This window comes from Geotrypetes seraphini, chromosome 5 (genome assembly GCF_902459505.1).
Source record: "Geotrypetes seraphini chromosome 5, aGeoSer1.1, whole genome shotgun sequence".
NCBI classification, from domain to species: domain Eukaryota; kingdom Metazoa; phylum Chordata; class Amphibia; order Gymnophiona; family Dermophiidae; genus Geotrypetes; species Geotrypetes seraphini.
In genome coordinates, this window is record NC_047088.1 from 271,937,972 (window position 1) to 271,959,971 (window position 22,000).

General features: G+C 44.6%; 1 protein-coding gene across 1 annotated transcript in view; it reads left to right on the forward strand.

The window, feature by feature from the left end:
• The window catches only part of LOC117360428 (unconventional myosin-X-like), a 483,786-nt gene that overhangs the window by 341,762 nt on the left and 120,024 nt on the right, over positions 1 to 22,000 (forward strand). Inside the window, exon 36 of the mRNA XM_033944140.1 lies at positions 15,571 to 15,778. Coding sequence (XP_033800031.1) covers positions 15,571 to 15,778 — 208 coding nt within the window. The remainder of the gene's footprint in view (positions 1 to 15,570; positions 15,779 to 22,000) is intronic.

Below are 22,000 nucleotides of genomic sequence, written 5' to 3' on the forward strand. Positions count from 1 at the left end.
TTTTCTCTTTTTGTGGAGCTGTGGTCCTATCAATAGCTGTTATTTGGTCTATTGTTTAACACAGTGGATTCGCCCTGGTCTGGAAGGGGGTTGAGGGTGGGGTGGGGTTGCATGCAATTTATTCTTGGTTATTGCTTTAAGCTGTATGACTTTGCTCTGGTTTGGGGTTTTGCCCAGTGTGTGAATTTGCGCTTTATTTGAAAATCAAAAAAAAATTGTTCTACCTTAAAATTTTGATGAATCACTTAATCTTAATACAAGGCGATGAACAAGTCTAAAAAACATAATACATTTCTCGTTACGGGGAGATGGCCACATTAACAAAGACAAAACGATGGGGAAATGGGGTAAGAAATACAATATGTGACGGTAAAGGAAACGAAAAAGGAAAAAAAAAAAAGATATGGAAGGAAATGACGACAACTAAAAATCTGGCAAAGATTTAAATGGCAGTGAAGTTCTAAAAAAAAAAAAAAAAATTAAAAAAATTAAAAATTAGCAGTTAAAAGCATCTTTACAAAGAAAGCATTTCAATTAGATTTTAAATCTGTCAATAAAACGTTTTTCCCTTATATATATTGAGAGGGAATTCCACAGCTGCGGAGCAACGACAGAGAAAATTTATTGCCTCCGGGTATTAATAAATTTCAGAGAAGGGATAACAAGCAAGTGTTGGTTGTTAGATCTAAGTCAGGGGTGTCCAATGTCGGTCCTCGAGGGCCGCAATCCAGTTGGGTTTTCTGGATTTCCTCAATGAATATCCATTGAAAGCAGTGCATGCAAATAGATCTCATGCATATTCATTGGGGAAATCCAGAAAACCCGACTGGACTGCGGCCCTCGAGGACCGACATTGGACACCCCTGATCTAAGTGATCGGGCGGGAGTATAGGGTATTAAGACTCGCTCGATAAAGGCCGGGGTTTTATAAAGTACTGATTTAAGAGTTAATAGGCAGATCTTATAGGTTATTCGGTGTACTACCGGGAGCCAATGACACTTCTCGAGAAGTGGGGTAACGGGGTTGAATTTCTTTGCTTTCCATATAAGTTTGATTGAGGAGTTTTGAATGAGCTGTAACCATCTGGTTTCTTTCAGAGGGATTCCTATGAACAAAGCATTACAGTAGTCAATTCGAGATATGACCAGCGAGTGAATATATTAAGGGATTTGGATTCCAACCATTTAGATACTGACTAAACTGCTAATGTGTTCATGAAAAGATAGTTTCTGTTCAAAAATGACCCCCAGTATCTTGATGGAAGAGACTGTTTGAAGTGTGGTACCAACTAATGTAATAGGATCATTGAGATTAATTCTTTCTTTCCAAGGAAAAAGCATTACATTAGTCTTATTGACGTTGAGCGCCAACCTATTTATGTTAAGCTAGCGGTGAATTTGACTGAGTTTTTCGTTGATGGAAAGGATTTCTGCCAGGTTATTGGGACCAAAAGGGTGAAGAAGTTGTATGTCATCTGTATAGGCAAATGCACTGAATCCTATAGACTAGCAGAGGGGCATCAGAGGGGCAAGGAAGATATTGAATAAAAGGGTGAAAGAATTGAGCCTTCAGGAATACCGACATTGGTAGTGAAAATTTCTGAGATAGTATTGTTACACTACTGTTTAAGCCCGTTACATTAACGGGTGCTAGAATATATGTCTGTCTGTCTTTCTTTCTGTGTCCCTCCCTGCCCCTGTCTCTCTTCCTTTCTTTCTGTCTTTCTCCCTCCCGCTGTCTGTCCTTATTTCTTTCTGGTTCTCTCTCTGGCACCCTGTCTGTCTTTCTTTCTTTCTGTCTCTCTCCCTGCCTGCTGTCTTTCTGTGTGTCTGTCTTTCGTTCTAATGCGCTGCCTGTCTTTCTGTCTCTCCAAGGCCCCCTTCTGTCTCCCCTCCCCCAAAGCAAACCAAGATTGCTCCCAGGCCCCCTTTCCCTCTCCATCCCCTCCACTTCCCTGTGCAGCAGCAGCAGCATTTCCCTCCCACACTTCCCTGTGCAGCAGCAGCATTTCCCCTTCCCACAGTACCCTGTGCAGCAGCAGCATTTCCCTGCCTTTCCTGTGCAGAAGCAGCATTTCTCCCCACACACACACACTTCCCTGTGCAGCAGCAGCATTTCTCACCCTTCCCTGTGCAGCAGCAGCATTTCCCGGCCATCCCTGTGCAGCATTTCCCGGCCATCCCTGTGCAGCAGCAGCAGCATTTCCCGCCACCCCCTTTCCAGCCGCCGCGTTTAAATTGAGAGAAAAGTGCTGCACCGCGCTACCGTTGGCTTCGGCGTCTTCTATCTACTGTGGCCAACCCTAGCGGAAACAGGAAGTAGTCAGAGAGGGCGGTCCACAATGGACAGAAGACGGCGAGGCCAGCGTTAGCACGGTGCAGTGCTTTTCTCTTAATTTAAACGCGGGTGAGCCAGCCAGAAGAAGGAGGCTTTGGCGGTGGTGGTTTTAGCGGTGAGTGAGGGTGGGAGGGGGGAGTCGCCGGCTCTGCTGTGTTTCTCCGCTTTGTCTGGCCGCCGCATCCGCACTCCTGCTGGCCACAGACCTACTGATCACAGATCAGAAATCACGGAAGCACCTCCTCCCATTTTGCCCTCCCTGTCCCGGCGAAGCAAGTTGTAACCCAGTATGACCATGTCCCACCCGTGGGAGTCCGTGAGCCAGGTCTCAGATATCACCACCACATCCAGGTCAGCATTCCTCATTTCTGTTTCTAATTCCAGGATCTTGTTTCCCAGACTGTGGGCGCTTACGTACATAGTCCAAACATACAACATGGAGGGCTATGTACGTAAACGCCCACAGTCTGGGAAACAAGATCCTGGAATTAGAAAAAGAAATGAGGAATGCCAATCTGGATGTGGTGGCGATATCTGAGACCTTGCTCACGGACTCCCACGGATGGGACATGGTCATACCGGGTTACAACTTGCTTCGTCGGGACAGGGAGGGCAAAATGGGAGGAGGTGTAGCATTATATACTAAAGATGACATTAAGGTCACCAGAATCACAGATGTCCACTACACTGGGGAATCCCTTTGGGTAAATATGGCCAGAGGGAAGGACAAATGCCTGTATCTTGGCGTAATATAAAGACCCCCAAGACAACAGGATGACCTAGATATGGAATTAATCTGAGATATAGAGAATATCATCTTGCGTGGGGACGCAGTATTGTTAGGTGACTTCAACATGCCTGATGTGGATTGGGACACGCTTGCCTCTGCTTCCAGCAGCAGCAGGAGGCTATTAAACTCTATGAAGGGAGCAAGATTAAGGCAACTGGTGTTGGAACCAACAAGGGATCAGGCAATACTGGACCTGATACTTACCAATGGAGAAAGTGTCACAGAGTTCTCGGTGGGCGACACATTGGCCTCCAGTGACCACAACATGGTATGGTTCAATCTCAGGAAAGGTTTCACTAAATCTACCACACTGACCAAGGTCCTCAAATTCAGGGACACAAACTTCCAAGACATGGGTTCCTTTGTTCACCAGGCGCTACAAAACCAAGCAGAAACCGATAGTGTGGAAGAAATGTGGTTGACTTTGAAAGCCACCATACAAGAAGCAACAAACCGCTATGTTAAATCAGTAAGTAAACGGTGAAGGAACAATAAGCCACAGTGGTTCTCTGCGGAGATTTCGAACCTCATCAAGGAGAAGAAAAAAGCATTCATAAGAACATAAGCAGTGCCTCTGCCGGGTCAGACCAGAGGTCCATCCCACCCAGCAGTCCGCCCCCGCGGCGGCCCAACAGGTCATGACCTGCCTTAATCACCAGAAGGGGCCCCCTTGCCCCCTAGGTTTCTCTTCGAAGTCCTATCTTCCCATCAATGTCCTAACCCTCCGGCCTTGCACCTGCACGACCTGGTGAGCTGTCTATACTTATGCAACACCCCAGCACCTCCCTCAGTACCCCACGATCCCCTTTTCCCTCAGGAATCTGTCCAATCCCTGTTTGAATCCCTGTCCTGTACTCTGCCGGATCACTTCCTCCGGGAGCGCATTCCATTTGTCCACGACCCTTTGGGTGAAGAAAAACTTCCTTGCATTTGATTTGAACCTATCTCTTACAAACAATCAGGGAAACAGGACTCTAGGGAAGTCTATCTGGCCAAGTCAAAAGCTGTCAAAACAGCTGTTAGGGAGGCCAAATTCCGCATGGAGGAGTCTCTAGCGAAGAACATCCAGAAAGGAGATAAATCCTTCTTCAGGTATATCAGTGACAGAAATAAGAACTCAGGCGGGATAGTACGTCTTAGGAAACCAGACGGAGACTATGTAGAAGCGGACTCAGAAAAAGCCCAACTGTTAAATGAATACTTCTGCTCAGTCTTCACCCGCGAGGCGCCAGGACTCGGCCCTCAGCTACAGACAAGGGTTGACGCAGATGACCCGTTTAGTAATTTCGAGTTTACACCCAGCGGTGTCTACTGTGAGCTGTCAAAGCTTAAGATTAACAAGGCAATGGGGCCTAACAACTTATACCTCAGGGTGCTCAGGAAGTTGTGTGATGTCTTGGCGGAACCGCTATCCGCGCTCTTCAATCTCTCCCTTAGTACGGGTAACGTCCCATTGGACTGGAAGACAGCTAACGTCATTCCACTCCACAAGAAAGGCTCCAAGATGGAGACAGCAAATTACAGACCAGTGAGTCTCACATCAATAGTGTGCAAACTAATGGAAACTCTAATCAAACGCCAATTGGATACGATCCTGATCAAGGAGAATCTACGGGATCCCCGTCAACATGGATTTACTAAGGGGAGATCCTGCCAATCCAACTTGATCAGCTTCTTTGACTGGGTGACGAGGAAGCTGGATGTTGGGGAGTCCCTGGACATCGTATACCTGGACTTCAGTAAAGCATTCGATAGCGTACCACACCGCAGGTTGCTGAGCAAGATGAATTCTATAGGATTGGGCGACACATTGACGAAATGGGTTGGAAACTGGCTTGGAGGTGGGCTTCAGAGGGTAGTGGTGAACAGCACCCCCTATGAATGACGGAGGTAATCAGTGGAGTGCCGCAGGGCTTGGTTCTGGGCCCGATCCTATTCAACTTCTTTATAAGAGACTTGGCAGAAGGGCTGCGAGGTAAAATAACATTATTCGCTGATGACACCAAACTAAGCAATGTAGTGGGCAAAAGCACAACAGACATAAATTCAATGTCCGACAACATGATGCACGACCTACTCCTACTGGAGCGCTGGTCTAGGTTCTGGCAACTCAGCTTCAATGCCAAAAAATGCAAAGTCATGCACCTGGGCAGCCAAAATCCATGCAAGACTTATACCCTTAATGGCGAGATCTTAACAAGAACTGAAGCAGAACGAGACTTAGGGGTGATCGTCAGTGAGAACATGAAGACTGCCAATCAAGTGGAGCAAGCTTCATCCAAGGCAAGGCAAATCAAAGGTTGCATACGCAGGAGTTTCGTCAGCCATAAGCCTGAAGTCATTATGCCATTGTATAGATCCATGGTGAGGCCTCACCTGGAATACTATGTGCAATTCTGGAGGCCGCATTACCGAAAGGATGTGCTGAGACTGGAGTCGGTCCAGAGAATGGCCACCCGGATGGTCTTGGGACTCAAGGATCTCCCGTACGAGGAACGGCTGGATAAGTTGCAGCTGTACTCACTCGAGGAACGCAGACATGATCGAGGGTGACATGATCGAGACATTCAAGTATCTCACGGGCCGCATCGAGGTGGAAGAAGATGCTAAAGGTGTTCAAATAGCTCAAGCAGAAATATCCCCATTGAGACATAAGAGAAATACAACATGGAGGGCTATGTACGTCAACGCACACAGTTTAGGAAACAAGATCCTGGAATTGGAAACAGAAATAAGGAATGCCGACCTGGATGTGGTGGCGATATCCGAGACCTGGCTCACAGACTCCCACGGGTGGGATATGGTCATACCGGGTTACAACTTGCTTCGCCGGGACAGGGAGGGCAGAATGGGAGGAGGTGTAGCATTATATACTAAAGATGACATTAAGGTCACGAGAATCACAGATGTCCAGTACACTGGGGAATCCCTTTGGGTTAATTTGGCCAGAGGGAAAGACAAATGCTTGTATCTTGGCATAATTTACAGACCCCCAAGACAACAGGATGACCTGGATATGGAAATAATCGGAGATATAGAAAATATCACCTTGCGTGGGGACACAGTATTGCTAGGTGACTTCAACATGCCTGATGTGGATTGGGTTACACTTACCTCTGCTTCTGGAAGCAGCAGGAGGCTATTAAACACTATGAAGGGAGCAAGACTCAGGCAACTGGTGTTGGAACCAACAAGGGATCAGGCAATACTGGACCTGATACTTACCAATGGAGAAAGTGTCACAGAGGTCTCGGTGGGCGACACATTGGCCTCCAGTGACCACAACATGGTATGGTTCAATCTCAGGAAAGGTTTCACTAAATCTACCACACTGACCAAGGTCCTCAAATTCAAGGACACAAATTTCAAAGAAATGGGAGACTTCGTTCACCAGGCGCTACAAAGCCAAGCTGAAACTGATAATGTGGAAGAAATGTGGTCGACTTTGAAAGCCACCATACAAGAAGCAACAAACCGCTATGTTAAATCAGTAAGTAAACAGCGAAGGAACAATAAGCCACAGTGGTTTACTGCAGAGATCTCAAACCTCATCAAGGAGAAGAAAAAAGCATTCATCTCTTACAAAAAATCAGGGAAGCAGGACTCTAGAGCAGACTACCTGACCAAATCAAAAGCCGTCAAAACAGCAGTCAGAGAGGCTAAATTCCACATGGAAGAGTCTCTGGCAAAGAACATCCAGAAGGGAGATAAATCCTTCTTCAGGTATATCAGTGACAGAAGAAAAAACTCAGGCGGGATTGTAAGTCTTAGGAATCCAGACGGAGACTATGTGGATAAGGATTCGGAAAAAGCCCAACTATTAAATGAATACTTCTGCTCAGTCTTCACCCGAGAAGCGCCGGGGCTTGGCCCTCAGCTACAGACAAGGGTTGGCTCAGTTGACCCTTTTAGTAACTTTGAGTTTACGCCCAGCAGTGTCTACAGTGAGCTGTCAAAGCTCAAGGTTAACAAAGCAATGGGGCCGGACAACCTGCACCCCAGGGTGCTTAGGGAACTGAGTGATGTCTTGGCGAAGCCACTGTCCAAGCTCTTCAACCTCTCCCTTAGTACAGGCAGCGTCCCGTTGGACTGGAGGACGGCTAACGTCATTCCACTCCACAAGAAAGGCTCAAAGATGGAGACAGAAAACTACAGACCAGTGAGTCTAACATTGATAGTGAGCAAACTAATGGAAACTCTAATCAAACACCAATCTACGGAATCCCCGACAACATGGATTTACTAAGGGGAGATCATGCCAATCCAACCTGATCAGCTTCTTTGATTGGGTGACGGAGAAGCTGGATATTGGGGAGTCCCTGGACATCGTGTACCTGGACTTTAGCAAAGCATTCGATAGCGTACCACACCGCAGGTTGCTGGGCAAGATTAGTTCTATAGGATTAGGTGACACATTGACGCAATGGGTTGGGAACTGGCTTGGAGGTAGGCTTCAAAGGGTGGTGGTGAATGGCACCCCCTCCGAAATGACGGAGGTGATCAGTGGAGTGCCACAGGGCTCAGTCTTGGGCCCAATCCTATTCAACATCTTTATAAGGGACTTGGCAGAAGGGCTTCGAGGTAAAATAACATTATTCGCCGATGACGCCAAACTAAGTAATGTAGTGGGCAAATGCACAACAGACAAAGATTCAATGCCCGACAACATGATGCCCGACCTACTCCTGCTGGAGCGCTGGTCTAGGACATGGCAACTCAACTTCAATGCCAAAAAATGCAAAATTATGCACCTGGGCAGCCAAAATCCATGCAAGTCTTATACCCTTAATGGCGAGATCCTAGCAAAAACGGTAGCAGAACGAGACTTGGGGGTGATCGTCAGTGAGGACATGAAGTCTGCCAATCAAGTGGAGCAGGCTTCATCCAAGGCAAGACAAATAATGGGTTGCATACGAAGGGGTTTCGTCAGCCGTAAGGAGGAAGTCATTATGCCATTGTATAGATCCATGGTGAGGCCCCACCTGGAATACTGTGTGCAATTTTGGAGGCCACATTATCGCAAGGATGTGCTGAGACTGGAGTCGGTGCAGAGAATGGCCACCCGGATGGTCTCGGGACTCAAGGATCTTCCATATGAAGAACGGCTTGACAAATTACAGCTATACTCGCTCGAGGAGCGCAGAGAGAGGGGAGACATGATCGAGACGTTCAAGTATCTTACAGGCCGCATCGAGGCGGAGGAAGATATCTTCTTTTTCAAGGGTCCCACGACAACAAGAGGGCATCCGTGGAAAATCAGGGGCGGGAAACTACGAGGTGACACCAGGAAATTCTTTTTCACTGAAAGAGTGGTTGATCGCTGGAACAGTCTTCCACTACAGGTGATTGAGGCCAGCAGCGTGCCTGATTTTAAGGCCAAATGGGATAGACACGTGAGATCTATTCACAGAGAAAGGTAGGGGAGGGTCATTAGGGTGGGCAGACTAGATGGGCCATGGCCCTTATCTGCCATCTATTTCTATGTTTCTATGTAAGTGCGCATGCGCGGCTAGGGTTTTATTATATCGGATGAGACTATAGAAGAACAGACGGTAAAGTACAAGTGAAACCAGGCCAAGACTTAATCTGTAATCCCGATAGCTTCAAGTCGTCCAAGATCATGATCTACAGTGTCAAATGCTGACGAAAGATCAAGTGATATAAAAGAACAGAATTAGGATGATCCAGATGGTAGTGAATGACTGTTGACAAACCTATTAATGAGTGTTCTGTCAAATTATGTTGTCTGAAGCCAGTCTGGTTAGTGTGTAAAATGTTTGTCTTTTCAATTAATTCTGAAATTTGGGGGAAAACAATTTTTTCTGTTAATTTTGCCAAAAATGGGATGTTGTCTATGGGTCTGTAGTTTGATTTGTCATGTGGACTGTTTTTGTGATTTTTGATTATTGGTCTGATGTTAGATGCTTTCCATGAGACGAGAAGGCTGCTCTATTGCAGACTTTCTGTTACCACAGTATGAATGAAAGATCAAAAGACAGAAAAGAAACGTTTAAGGATAGATGAATTGGTTCACCCTGAGAGCCCTTGGTATTAATATTCTGAATGTGGCGTTTGATCTCCCTTAAAGTGGGGAGATTAAACCTAGCACATTTAGAAGAAGGGAACGTAGAGTCGGACGAACCAGTGTCTAGAAATTGTGGCGTCATTATGGACAAGTTTTGCCTGATGTAGTTAACTTTCTTGGAAAAGTAAACTGCAAGTTCCTGGGCTGTGGGGAGATCCAAATATGAAATACTGCATAGTTGAAGTTGAGGATTTATAGATTTTAATATTGCATATGGAACTGATGAGTTTTTGGCACATTCAATTTTCTTTGGGTAATATTTCATTTATGCTTGGATTATTTTGAATTTGTAGAAGGTTGTGTGTTCTTTGAACTTATCCAAATTGGCGGGAGTTTTATTCTGTCTCCATCACCTTTCGAGAGCTCTGAGTTGATAAAATGCTTATTACCAGCAGCAAAAAGTCATTACACGGGATTAGAACTGAACATGAACAAGATGAAGATTGTGAACATGGAAACTTATGAAGATTTTGAGGTTGAAGGCAATAGAAACAAAAATTGTAAAGGATTTCAAACTCCTGGGCTCTTTCATAAATAAAGAAGCAACTAGCAGGGAAAAAATATTCCTCAGAATACACTTGGTTGTTCTTCAATGAAGGCTCTCAACAAAGTATTCAAAGCCAAGGAAATAACACTCCAAATGAAGATCAGACTTACCTACTCACTCATTTTCTCACTGGTCAGTTAAGGATGCAAAAGCTGGACACTAAAGAATGCATTTTCTAGGATTACTCTTTTGTTGGGCACTTTATGTGATTTTCTGATGATTATATGTTAATGTTTGTTTTTTATTTGTCTTACTGAATTATGTATGTAACGATATGTAAACCATTTAGGTTTAAACGGTATATAAATTTTTAAAATAAATAAATAAGACAAGTTTCAAGTTTTATTAATTCTTGATAAATCGCTTATTTAATTTCCTAAGCAATGTACAATACAAATTTAAAATATATCAAGTAATACAGTAATAAATTAAAAGACAAAAAAAAAAAGACAATACACGAATAGGGAGGAAAAAAGGGAGAAGTTACAATTTCTTTTCAAGACAAAAGAAGATTAATGACACGGTGACTGTTACCTGCAGCTAGCCGCAGGTCACCAGCTGAAACGGGGAGATAAAAAATGGCCGCTGCGGGTACGGTGAATGGCCTTGTCCCCGCAGTAAAGTATCTGCTGCATTGCTTCTCTTACCTGCCCTCCTCGCGATCGTGCACTCTGTCACTCCTGCCAGCAGAACCCCCCTTATCCGGGCATCTCTTTCCTTCATCTAGCCACCTCCCTTCCCCTCACCTTCCGGATGTGGCAACATTCTCACAAGTCCCGCGCGACTGCCCCAAAGCATCTCCTGACGTACTTCCTGTTTGTATCAGAAGAGAAGCTTTGGGGCAGTCGCGTGGGACTTGTAAGAACATTGCCATGGCATGTCTGGACACCCAGAAAGAAAAAATTCTGGAGCGCCTGCAAAGGTGAGGGGAAGGGAAGAAGGTGGCCCAATAAAGGGAAAAGGTTGAGTGGCGCTGAAGGGAAGTGGAGGGAGAGGGGGGAGAAGATGCTGGTTGGAAGGGTACAGTGAGAGAGGGGAACAGACGTTAGAAGGAAGTGGGGAGGAGAGAAAGGGGAACAGACACTGGATGGGAGAGAGAGTGGTGCTGAAGGGAAGTGGAGGGAGAGGGGGAGCAGATGCTGGTTGGAAGGGACAGTGAGAGAGGGGAACAGACGCTGAAAGTGAGAGAGAGAGCATACACTAGAAGGAAGTGGGGAGGAAAGGGGAGCAGACGCTGGATGGGAGGGAAGAGAGAGAGGGGAACAGATGTTGAAAGTGGAGAGGATAGAGAGGGGCAGAATCTGGAAGGAACTGGAGAGGTGAGAGCAAGCACATACTGGATGGCAGGGAGATAAAGAAAAAGAGCACATGCTGGATTGGGGTAAGAGGATAGATTTAGTGAGATACTGGAAGGGATGAGGGAAAGAGATGGCAAGCTGTAGGTAAACACAATGAAAGGGAAATTGAAGACTGGAAAGTAAGTAGACAAGAGAAAGAAAACAAATTGAGAAAGAAGATCAGAAAAGGGAAAGGGAGAGGAGAGAAAGATACCAGAGCATTGGGGGAGGGGGAGGGGGAGGAGACAGATACCAGATCTAAAGGGAGGAAAGGAGGAGAGAGATGCTAAAAACCACCTGGGGGAGGGAGTGAGAGATGGAAGGGAAGAAGACAAACAAGCCAGACCAGGGGGGGAGTGGAGGGAAGAAGATGGGTGCCAGACAAATGGAGGGGGAAGGGAGAGACAGCCAACTTCTGGTAGAGGCATAGAAATAGAGCAGATGCCATAAGGAAGAGGCAGAGAGAAGGCAGACAGTGGATAGAAAGAAGAGAATGATTAGAAGATGAGGAAAGCAGAAACCAGACAACAAAGATAGAAAAAAAATTATATTTCTTTTCTTTAGTATAAAATAGCATTGTAGCTGGGTTCAGTATATAACTATTTGAGGCTTGTGTGGATGGGGACTGAGATCACGGGGATGAGAACTGAGCTCAAGGGGACAGGACAGGGATGGGGACGGGGTTGAGATGGGGACAAATCTTTTCCCCATGTCATTCTCTGATTGACTCATTTGAGCTTTGGTGCTGGAGGATTCTAAAATTATCCCTATGTAACACTTCCTTCAGGGCGGCTCTGGATCTGAGGCCTGACCTGGCTAGAGTCCCCCCCGAAGGTGGTCTCCATCAGTCCCTCACTTGGTTAGCGCTTGGTACCTATAACTGGAGAAAAGAAATGTAAGCATTTGGGTTTAGCCTCTTCTATACCCAGGAAAAATCCAAAAATGTTTCTGTGAACAAGGTTGGCTAATGAATTAAACTGATTTATTTGAACTATGTACTTAGGCTTAATCATTAAATAAATTGTCAAGAATAGTTTTTCACAATTCCAATACTTCCACACTTAAACCAATATTATTACAGTTAATTCAACAGTTTTTATATACTATTCAGATATTCAAACCTTTGGTCTTTAGTTTCTTGAACCTTTAACTCTCAATTCAGATCCAGTCTCAAAAACTTTCAGCCCCTTTCAGTTTTGACTGCCAATACTGTAGTTGTAGGCTCCTTCCAAGCTTCTTAGCTTAGTCATTAGGTGGGTATGGCTGTAAACCTAGATCCCTTCCTTCCCTTTGCAATCCACCCTTGCTCAGTCCCCATGTTCTCAAGCCAATCCATGGAAGCTCTTAGGGGTAAGTGGATGCTGTTCTTCCCAGCTGGTGGGCTTGCCCCTGTGGCAGCTTCATGGTGGTTATCCCTTAGCTCTGAGGGCCAAGGCCCTACCAAGAGCTCAGCAGCCTTTTCCTCCTTCAAGAGGTGCCTCTGGGGTAGTTCCCTGCTGGGGTCCCAGTTACCAGCCATCAATAGGGCTTAGTAACTATTTGGTCTCCTCGCCTTGTGTTCCAAGGTTAATGCCTCTGATGATGGAATCCCCCAACAGTAATAGTTTCCTGTTTTTGGCTTTTTTAATTTGTGCTTAGGGTGCGCTTGTTCTCTTGAGTTACCTTCATTGGTTCCAGTCCCACCTCCATTCTGTTTTCTTGAGTATCGCAGTGCACTAGTGAAGCGAAGGAATTCTGTAGAGGTAATATTAGTGAAGGTGGATGTTTCTGTGTTACATGTCGCAGTCTTCCTGAGCTTACTGTGACCCATTTATTCCTGGCCTGTTTTATTCTTTGAGGTAGAGGTGGTAAGTTGGTATGATTTTGTGGAGTGATGGAAGCTGCTTTAATTGTATTCAATTCCTGTTTAAGTTTGCAGAGCTCCTCCTTAATACTAGCAAGTTGAAGACAGATGGGGCAAGCCTTATGCCTCCAAATAGTGCGTCTTGGAATTAAAACACCACAGTGATTGCATAGAATAAAGCCCTCTAGAGCAGTGATCTTCAACCTTTTTACACCTATGGACCGGCGGAAATAAAATTATTATTTCGTGGACTGGCAAACTAATAAGACTGAAATTTTTAAAAACTCCATTGCCACCCTGTCCCAGCGAGCTCGGTCCCGTTAACCCATCCGCACAAGCCTCAAATAGTTATGATTTTATATTGAACATATTTTATTAAAGTATAAAAAAACAATATTCTGTACAATTGTCATTTTATAAATATAAATAATACAGGGCAAGGATCAACAAAACCCCTGTCTCCCCTCCCCTTCACATATATCCCCTCTACTATCAAGAAAACTGAATAAGCCAAATTATTACAGAATGCTACACAAATATCATGCTAACAGAATACTGCAGTCACACATGGCAGGAATGGTGTTAGGGGGAGTGCAACTAGGGCAACTGCCTCCTGGTCAGAGAGAGCCCTAAGCCAGCTGGAAGCGAAAGACGCACTGCCTGGGCTTTGCACTCCCCAGTTATGTCTAACATCAGCTCTAGCAGGATACATATTTAAAATCTGATATATTCTAATCACAAGATAGAAATAAAATTATTTTTTTCTACCTTTTGTCATCTCTTGTTTCTGCTTTCATCGTCTTTTCACGCTCTTCCATCCAGCGTCTGCCCTCTGTCTCTTCAATCCAGCATCTGCCTCTTCCATCCAGTCTGCCCTCTACCCTCCCCCTCCCATATGGTATCTGCGTTCTTTCTATGCCCCTCTCTCCCATACCAGATCTAGCATCTTTGTCCCTCTTTCCTTATTTTTCATCTGACCCTCCTTCCTACCTTGTCATTCCTGTCTCTCCCCTTTCCCTCATCTGATCTCTCCATTCCATCCTGACTCCTTCCCCTCCTCTAATCTCCCTACCAGCTGTTTCCTTCCAATGTTCCTCCTCCCCTGTCCAGCAGTACCTTCTCCCTTTCTTCCTCACCTTATCCAACAGTAACTCTCTTCCCTTTCCCTTATTTCCCCTGTCAGCAGTATCCCCTTCCCCTCCCTTGTCCAGGAGTACCCCTTCTCCCTTTCCTCCTCCTCCTATCCTACAGTAACTCTCGTCCCTTCCCTTTCCCTTCTCCCCTGTCAGCAGTAGCCCCTTCCCATCCCTTGTCCAGGAGTACCCCTTCTCCCTTCTCTCCTTCCCTCTCCAGCAAATGTTTCCTCTATGTAGGCTAGGGGCAGCTCTTTGTGCTTTTAACTTCGGCACACAGCTGCTCCTAAGCAGTAGTTTAGCCCGATGATGCGATCTGGGCCGGCCTACCAAAGGCCCCGAGGCTGCCTCATGAAACCGCGGCTAAAATACTGCTTAGGGGCAGCTGTGTGCCGAAGTTAAAAGCACACAGAGCTGCCGTTGCTTGTCAGGGGGGGGCAGAGACATACGCGGCAGGAGTCGGTGGTGGAAGGCAGGAGTGCTGGCATAGCGATGGCAACAGCAAGTTGCACGTCAGCTGACGCCGGCTCCTTTTGCTGCGGCGGGGTCCCGAATCCTTTGCAAACCGGCAAGATTTTTTTGCGGATCAACACTGGTCCGCGGACCAGCGGTTGAAGAACTGTGCTCTAGAGGGCTGCCTTTGCTCTTTTGGCCCTCAAACACACATACTGCCTCCACAGGTCCTTTTCTTCAGCCCTGAGATGCTTCAAAAGGCCGCTTGCCTTGAGCCCAGCAACCAAGGGCTGCTGGTATTCTACCCTGAGCTCTCTGCTCCCAAGGGCTGCCAACCTGTTTCTTTGACAGTAGTATATCTCTGCTGGTACACAGCATACCAGCTCTAAAAGGAGTTCTCTGTCTGCCAGTGACAGAGTTTCCCATCTAGAAAGCTACCTCCCAAATGAGAATGCACAGATATAACTCTATGTAGTGCAAACTCAGATTCTGGACTCTTGAGAATCAATTTTCTTATCTCTGGGCTTGCTGCCTCACTATTTTCTCCCTCCTTTGAACTCATGGGGAGTGGATTTCTATTTTCCCTATTCTGATTCAGGTCTACTCAATTCACATCCTCACATTCATTTGAGCCCATAAGCTTTATTCCCACTCATGAAATAATATCTCTTAAAATGCATAATATTTCACCCAAGTGTTCATCCCTCAGTGCATAATTTGGATAGAGTGTTAACCAAACCTCTGCACGCTCAGCCAGGTAACTTTCATAAATGTGATACAAATCTCCTGCAGTAGATAAGTGGCAGACAGAAATACCTCTCACTTTTCAGATTCAACATAGTCAGATAAATGCTGGTTTTAAACCTACTGTTCACTTCTTTTCAAGTTTTCAGAAACCTACCCCCATGGGGGGGGGGGGGGGAGGGAATTCATCTACATGACAGTGTAAGGGGAGAAAATGCAGGAAAGGAGAATAGAGAACTTTCTTGAATACCTCAAATTGTCAGTCTTCATGCAAGTATCATTTCTTGTTTTCTATACCAGGGTGAAAGAGCAGTTTCCAGGCACTGAACTTGACAGGTATGCCCAGTTCATCAGTGAATCCCTGAAGAATACAAAAACACGAGAGATGGTGCCATTGCAGGACGAGATCTCAGCCATCATCCTTCGTCAAGAGATGACCACAAAAGTGTACTGTCATGGAGGAGGGTCCTGCAAAATCAGCGTGAACTCCCATACCACTGCGGGTGAGGTAAGAGATAGCATTGCAAGTCCCCAAAAGACTACATCAAACATTTACTGAGCACCTTAAGTTATAGACATTCTGGGAGCAGGGTTCTAGACTGTGGGCAAACTAATTTTATCAAGTTGGGGAAATTTCTTGAGGAAGTGACGTCACTAAGCCGTATGGCTGCTTAAGCCTGAGACTCCTTGCTAACCTTGAGCAATCCACATTCATCGGCTTCTGGTATTTCATTACCATTAGTTTATCATGAATTGCTGGACTTTGGGCACTCTCAGGGTTCAAAATAAATGCTTCTAAATCAGAATTGCTTAATATTACTCTGGACTGACATTGTAGCAGTTCTCAAACGAGACCTCCCTTTTAGCTGAGCATTGAAGTATATTCAATACTTTGGAGTGAAATTATCAGGGGATTCGTCTTCACTATTTAAACGTAACTATGCTATGGACCACTGGCATGGGTTAAATCACTCGTGGCTGGGGAGGATAACAGTCTATAAAATGATGATATTGCAAAAGTTATATTTATTTCAACTTTTGCCGATTAACATCCCTACGCATCAATTACAGGCCCAGAGGAAAGTGTATTCTTACATTTGGAGGCACCATCCACCTCAGGTGGCTGCCAAACTCCTCGCTAGGAAAAGTTCTGAAGGTGGTTTGGGGGTCCCGGATTTTTATCTATATTTTCTAGCTACATAGGTGAAAAAGCATTTAGTGGATTGGTATTCCAGCTCACCAAAGATTTAGGTTCAGACACAAAAAGGATCTTTACCACCTTTTCAATAGGTTAATGTGCTATGGGATGCCTGTGCCCTTTACGTTTGCTTTGACCAGGGTTTCTCCTTTTTCTTGCTCACCATTACACAATCCAGCCCTATCACTTTCTCTACTTTTAATTTAGCTAGCTCTTTACAAACACTGAATGGCCTTTTCAATGCTTCCCTGGAGTTGGGAGTGGTACCGGAGGACTGGAGAAAGGCGAATGTGGTCCCTCTCCACAAAAGTGGAAGTAAGGAAGAAGTAGGGAATTGCAGGCCAGTAAGTCTGCATTCTGTAGTAAGCAAATTCATGGAAATGCTTTTAAAATGGAGAATGGTCAAGTTTCTGGAATCTGGTGGACCAGAGGCAATATGGATTCACTAGAGGTCTTGTCAGACAAATCTGATCAATTTCTTTGACTGGGTGACCAGAGAATTGGTCACACCACTTTTAAAATCAGAACACATCCCACCGGTGTCATATCGCATTCCTTTTCAATATAATATTCTTTCTCATTAGATTCTATCGCGTGGTCTTCCTTTTTTTCTATATAGTTTTCTGGTTCCATACTCGACACAATGAACTTTACGATCTTCACAACAACACTTATTAGTAGTTCCCTCATTCTGCCAACTCTTCCTCGATTTTCATAGGAATTCTTCATTTTCTGTTATGACTCACACTCTCTGAAATTCTCCCCCTCTTTATCTCCATTCAGAAAAAATAATTTGCGAATTTCAAGACACAACTAAAGACATAATACTTCTCCTTGGCATTCTGTTCTTAATCTTCTTGGAAAATTGTCACCGCCATGTTGTAAAGTAACTCTAGACTGACAGCGGGTCTGAATACTGGTAAGAAGCAGTTAGATTACTGATAATGTGAAATGCTTTACCTTTTAAAATATGTATCTTTTGATATATTCTTTATTTAGGGGCATCTTCTTGAAACAGCCTTAGCGAAACGTGGGTCCATATCGGAGACCCGTTAAAAAGCCCAGATAAAGAAAACTAAGTTATTACTACTAATTTAATATATAAAGATACACTGAATTTAAGGATATAAGAATACTTAATTTAAGAGAAATAGCGAAGGCAAGACCAATGAGAGGCTAGCTACGTTGAAACTCTGTATGACAACAGATTTGGTTCTGTACAGATGTAGCCACTGAGGTCTTACCTTACAACTATACAAATAGAAATGAAAGAAATTGAATAACATCAGGAATATATAGAAGATTGATTGTGAAATACTATGAGATATTGAAATATACCAGAAGATATATTCTAAGAGATCTCTTATAAAAAAAAATATTTTGCTCTTTATATCTATCAATGAGGATTTATCTTTATGTTATGAATGACCAAAATAATACAGCCATAAGTTTATCATTTGGGCTTCAAGTGACATAGCTGCTTTGTTTGATCTCTTCCAGAAGCGATTTGTTAGTAGTTCTGGCAGTCCACAGCACACACAAAATCCTTTTCCAGCATCAAAGCTCAAATGAGTCAATCTTTCTTTCTTGTTTCTGTAGTATCCAGCTTTCGCATCCATAGTTGACTACTGAGAAAATGAATCCATGCACAAGTCTGATCTTTGTTTGGAGTGTTATTTTCTTGCCTTGGAATATTTGCCTTACCACTTTGTCGAGAACCTTCACTGAAGAGCAACCAAATGCTATTCTGTAGAGTATTTCTTCTTTTCTAGCTATTTCTTTTTTTTTCATGAAAGAGCCTAGGAGATAAAATATAAATTTTAATGGATTTCAATCACCTTCAAACTCAACATTTTCATAATTTTCCACGTTCATGGTCTTCTCAGTAAATACAGCATGTCTAGTGATGAGCGTTATATCATCTACATAACAGAGGTTGTTTATATTTCGGCCACCAACTTTGAAACCAATACTCTGATTCCAAATTTACTTTTCTGAAGATGGCTTCTCTGTAAAGGTTGATTAGGTAAGGTGACAAAATGCATCCTTGCCTACTACTAATACTACTATTTATCACTTCTATAGCGCTGAAAGACATATAGTCCCAGCTCGGAAGAGCTTAAAATCTATCTTGGACAGACAGACATATAAGGTATAAGTTTAGTACTATGTATTTACAGGTGGATGCACTCAGAAGGCAGGTTTCATATTATTCTACAAGTTAGATGGATAAGTTATGAGCATAGCTTCGGGTTTCTTTTCTACAGTCAGTAAGACCTAAGCATATTTGCACATCCATATCCACTAGTAAGTGCTTTCTTTTCTTTAGAGCAGAGGTAGGCGAGGAGGATTACAACCATGTAAGGTTTCCAGGATTTTCCCCAGTGAATATGCATAAAGGCAGTGCATGCAAATAGACCTCATGCATATTGCCTGATGCCACATTTTACTTGAAAAGACACATAAAATGAGCAGAAGTCAATAGGCTCTCATAGCAGGGACCCTGCACAAATAAATAATAAATATAATGAATTTTAAAAGGTGAGCCCTCAGTGTGAGGAGTTAGCGATATGGAGATGAATCCCAAGCGCTGAACAGAACTGGAAAGGGAGCTTAAGAATATAAGAATAGCCTTACTGGGTCAGACCAATGGTCCATCAAGCCCAGTAGCCCATTCTCACGGTGGCCAATCCAGGTCACTAGTACCTGGCCAAAACCTAAGGTGCAGCAATATTCCATGCTACTGAAACAGGGCAAGCAGTGGCTTCCCCCTTCTTTCTCAATAACAGAATATGGACTTTTCCTCCAGGAACTTCTCCAAACCTTTCTTAAAACCAGATACGCTATGCGCTCTCACCACATCCTCTGGCAACGCGTTTCAGAGCTTAACTATTCTCTAATTTTCTCCAATTGATTTAAAAAGTATATCCCCATAACTTCTTCGAGTGTCCCCTAGACTTTGTAATTTTTGACGGAGTGAAAAATTGATCCACTTGTACCCATTCTACTCCACTCAGGATTTTGTAGACTTCAATCATATCTCCTCTCAGCCATCTCTTTTCCAAGCTGAAGAGCCCTAAACTTTTTAGCCTTTCCTCTCCTTTACCATCTTGGTCATAAGAACATAAGAATTGCCGCTGCTGGGTCAGACCAATGGTCCATCGTGCCCAGCAGTCTGCTCACGAGGCGGCCCTCTGGTCAAAGACCAGCCCTACCCGCGTACGTTCCAGTTCAGCAGGAATTTGTTTAACTTTGTCTTGAATCCCTGGAGGGTGTTTTCCCCTATGACAGACTCCGGAAGAGCGTTCCAGTTTTCCACAACTCTATGGGCGAAGAACTTCCTTACATTCATACGGAATCCATCCTCTTTCAACTTTAGAGAGTGCCCTCTCGTTCTCCCCACCTTGGAGAGGGTGAACAACCTGTCCTTATCTTCTAAGTCTATACCCTTCAGTACCTTGAATGTTTCGATCATGTCCCCTCTCAATCTCCTCTGCTTGAGGGAGAAGAGGCCCAGTTTCTCTAGTATTTCGCTGTACGGCAACTCCTCCAGCCCCTTAACCATCTTAGTTGCTCTTCTTTGGACCCTTTCGAGTAATACCGTATCCTTCTTCATGTACGGTGACCAGTGCTGGATGCAGTACTCCAGGTGAGGATGCACCATGGCCCGGTACAGCAGCATGATAACCTTTTCCAATCTGTTCGTGATCCCCCTTCTTTATCATTCCTAGCATTCTGTTCGCCCTTTTCACCGCAGCCGCCACAGCACATTGTGTGGATGGCTTCATCGACTTATCGATCAGAACTCCCAAGTCTCTTTCCTGGGAGGTCTCACCAAGTACTGCCCTGGACATCCTGTATTCGTACCTGAGATTTTTGTTACCGACATGCATCACTTTACACTTATCCACGTTGAACCTCATCTGCCAAGTTGATGCCCATTCCTCGAGCCTGATTATGTCACGTTGCAGATCTTCGCAATCCTTCTGTGTCTTCACTACTCTGAATAACTTCATATCGTCCGCAAATTTAATCACCTCGATCATCGTACCTATGTCCAGATCGTTTATAAAGATGTTGAAGAGCACGGGTCAAAGCACCGAGCCCATCGTCACCCCACTGGTGACGCTCTTTCAATCCGAGTATTGTCCATTTACCCCAACTCTCTGTTTCCTATGTGTATTTCACCCTCGATTCCATGGCTTGCAATTTTCCAAAATAGTCGTTCATGTGGAACCTTGTCGAACGCCTTCTGAAAATCCAGATATACAATGTCGACTGGATCGCCCTTGTCTATCTGTCTGTTTACTCCCTCAAAGGAGTGCAGCAAGTTCGTCAAACACAATCTGCCTTTGCTAAAACCGTGCTGACTGGTCCTCGTCAGCCTGTGTCCGTCAAGGTGATCAATGATGCTGTCTTTTATCAGTGACTCTACCATCTTTCCCGGTACTGATGACAGACTCACCGGTCTGTAGTTTCCCGGGTCTCCCCTCGAACCTTTCTTGAAGATCGGCGTAACATTCGCCACCTTCCAGTCCTCTGGAATCTTTCCCAATTTGATCGACAGATTGGCTATTAGCTGAAGCAGTTCAGCTATAGTCTCTTTCAGTTCCTTGATGACCCTCAGATGGATACCATCCGGTCCCGGGGATTTATTGCTCTTAAGCCTATCAATCTGCCTGCATACCTCTTCTAGACTGACCATTAACCCTGTCAGTTTCCTATTTTCGCTTCCAGCATATAGGCTGATGGATTCCGGTATGTTGTGTATATGCTCTTCAGTAAATACAGACGCAAAAAATGTGTTCAGTCTGTTGGCAATTGCTTTGTCCTCCTTTAGCGCTCCCTTTATTCCTTGGCCATCCAACGGTCCCACAGCTTCCTTCGCAGGTCGTTTTCCTTTAATATACTGAAAGAACGGCTTGAAGTTTTTCACCTGTCACACCCGCGCTCTGGCGCTGCGTCGCAATCCCTGGGATCATGACACAAGACTATGGCCCGACGTGTCCCTCACTACCGAAGGACCCTTCAGGACTTCGTTTGGCTTATGAACAGCCTAATAAGGGCATGCAAGGCAGAATGTAATCAAACAAAGGGTTTTATTATGTTCACTGGTTGCATTGAGCAAAAGAAATATGCTCAGCTCAGCAGATTTCAAAAACAAGCCCTCAAAACTATGAGGCAAACCACAAGCTGTTCAAACAGAGCAAAACTTTCAAAGAAATCCAGTGTCCAGGTTTTTGGGTGTGTCCCACCTTAACCTACAGTTCCACTGCCTCTGGACTTTGTTAGCACATCTATAAACAGTCCTGTTCACCAGGGCAGTTTGGATTTAGTAACCTTCACTGAGTTGCTTCAGCTCCAGCAGCTGTGTCATTTCACAGGCATGAAAAATTCAGAACAGAAACAAACTTTAACCAAAACTGTGCAACAAGAAACCTGGCCAGCATGTCACTTGGTTTTCACAGCCTAACGTGGCTTATCACATACTGTAGTTCTGTAAAACGTATTTTCTTCTTTAGCACAGAATTC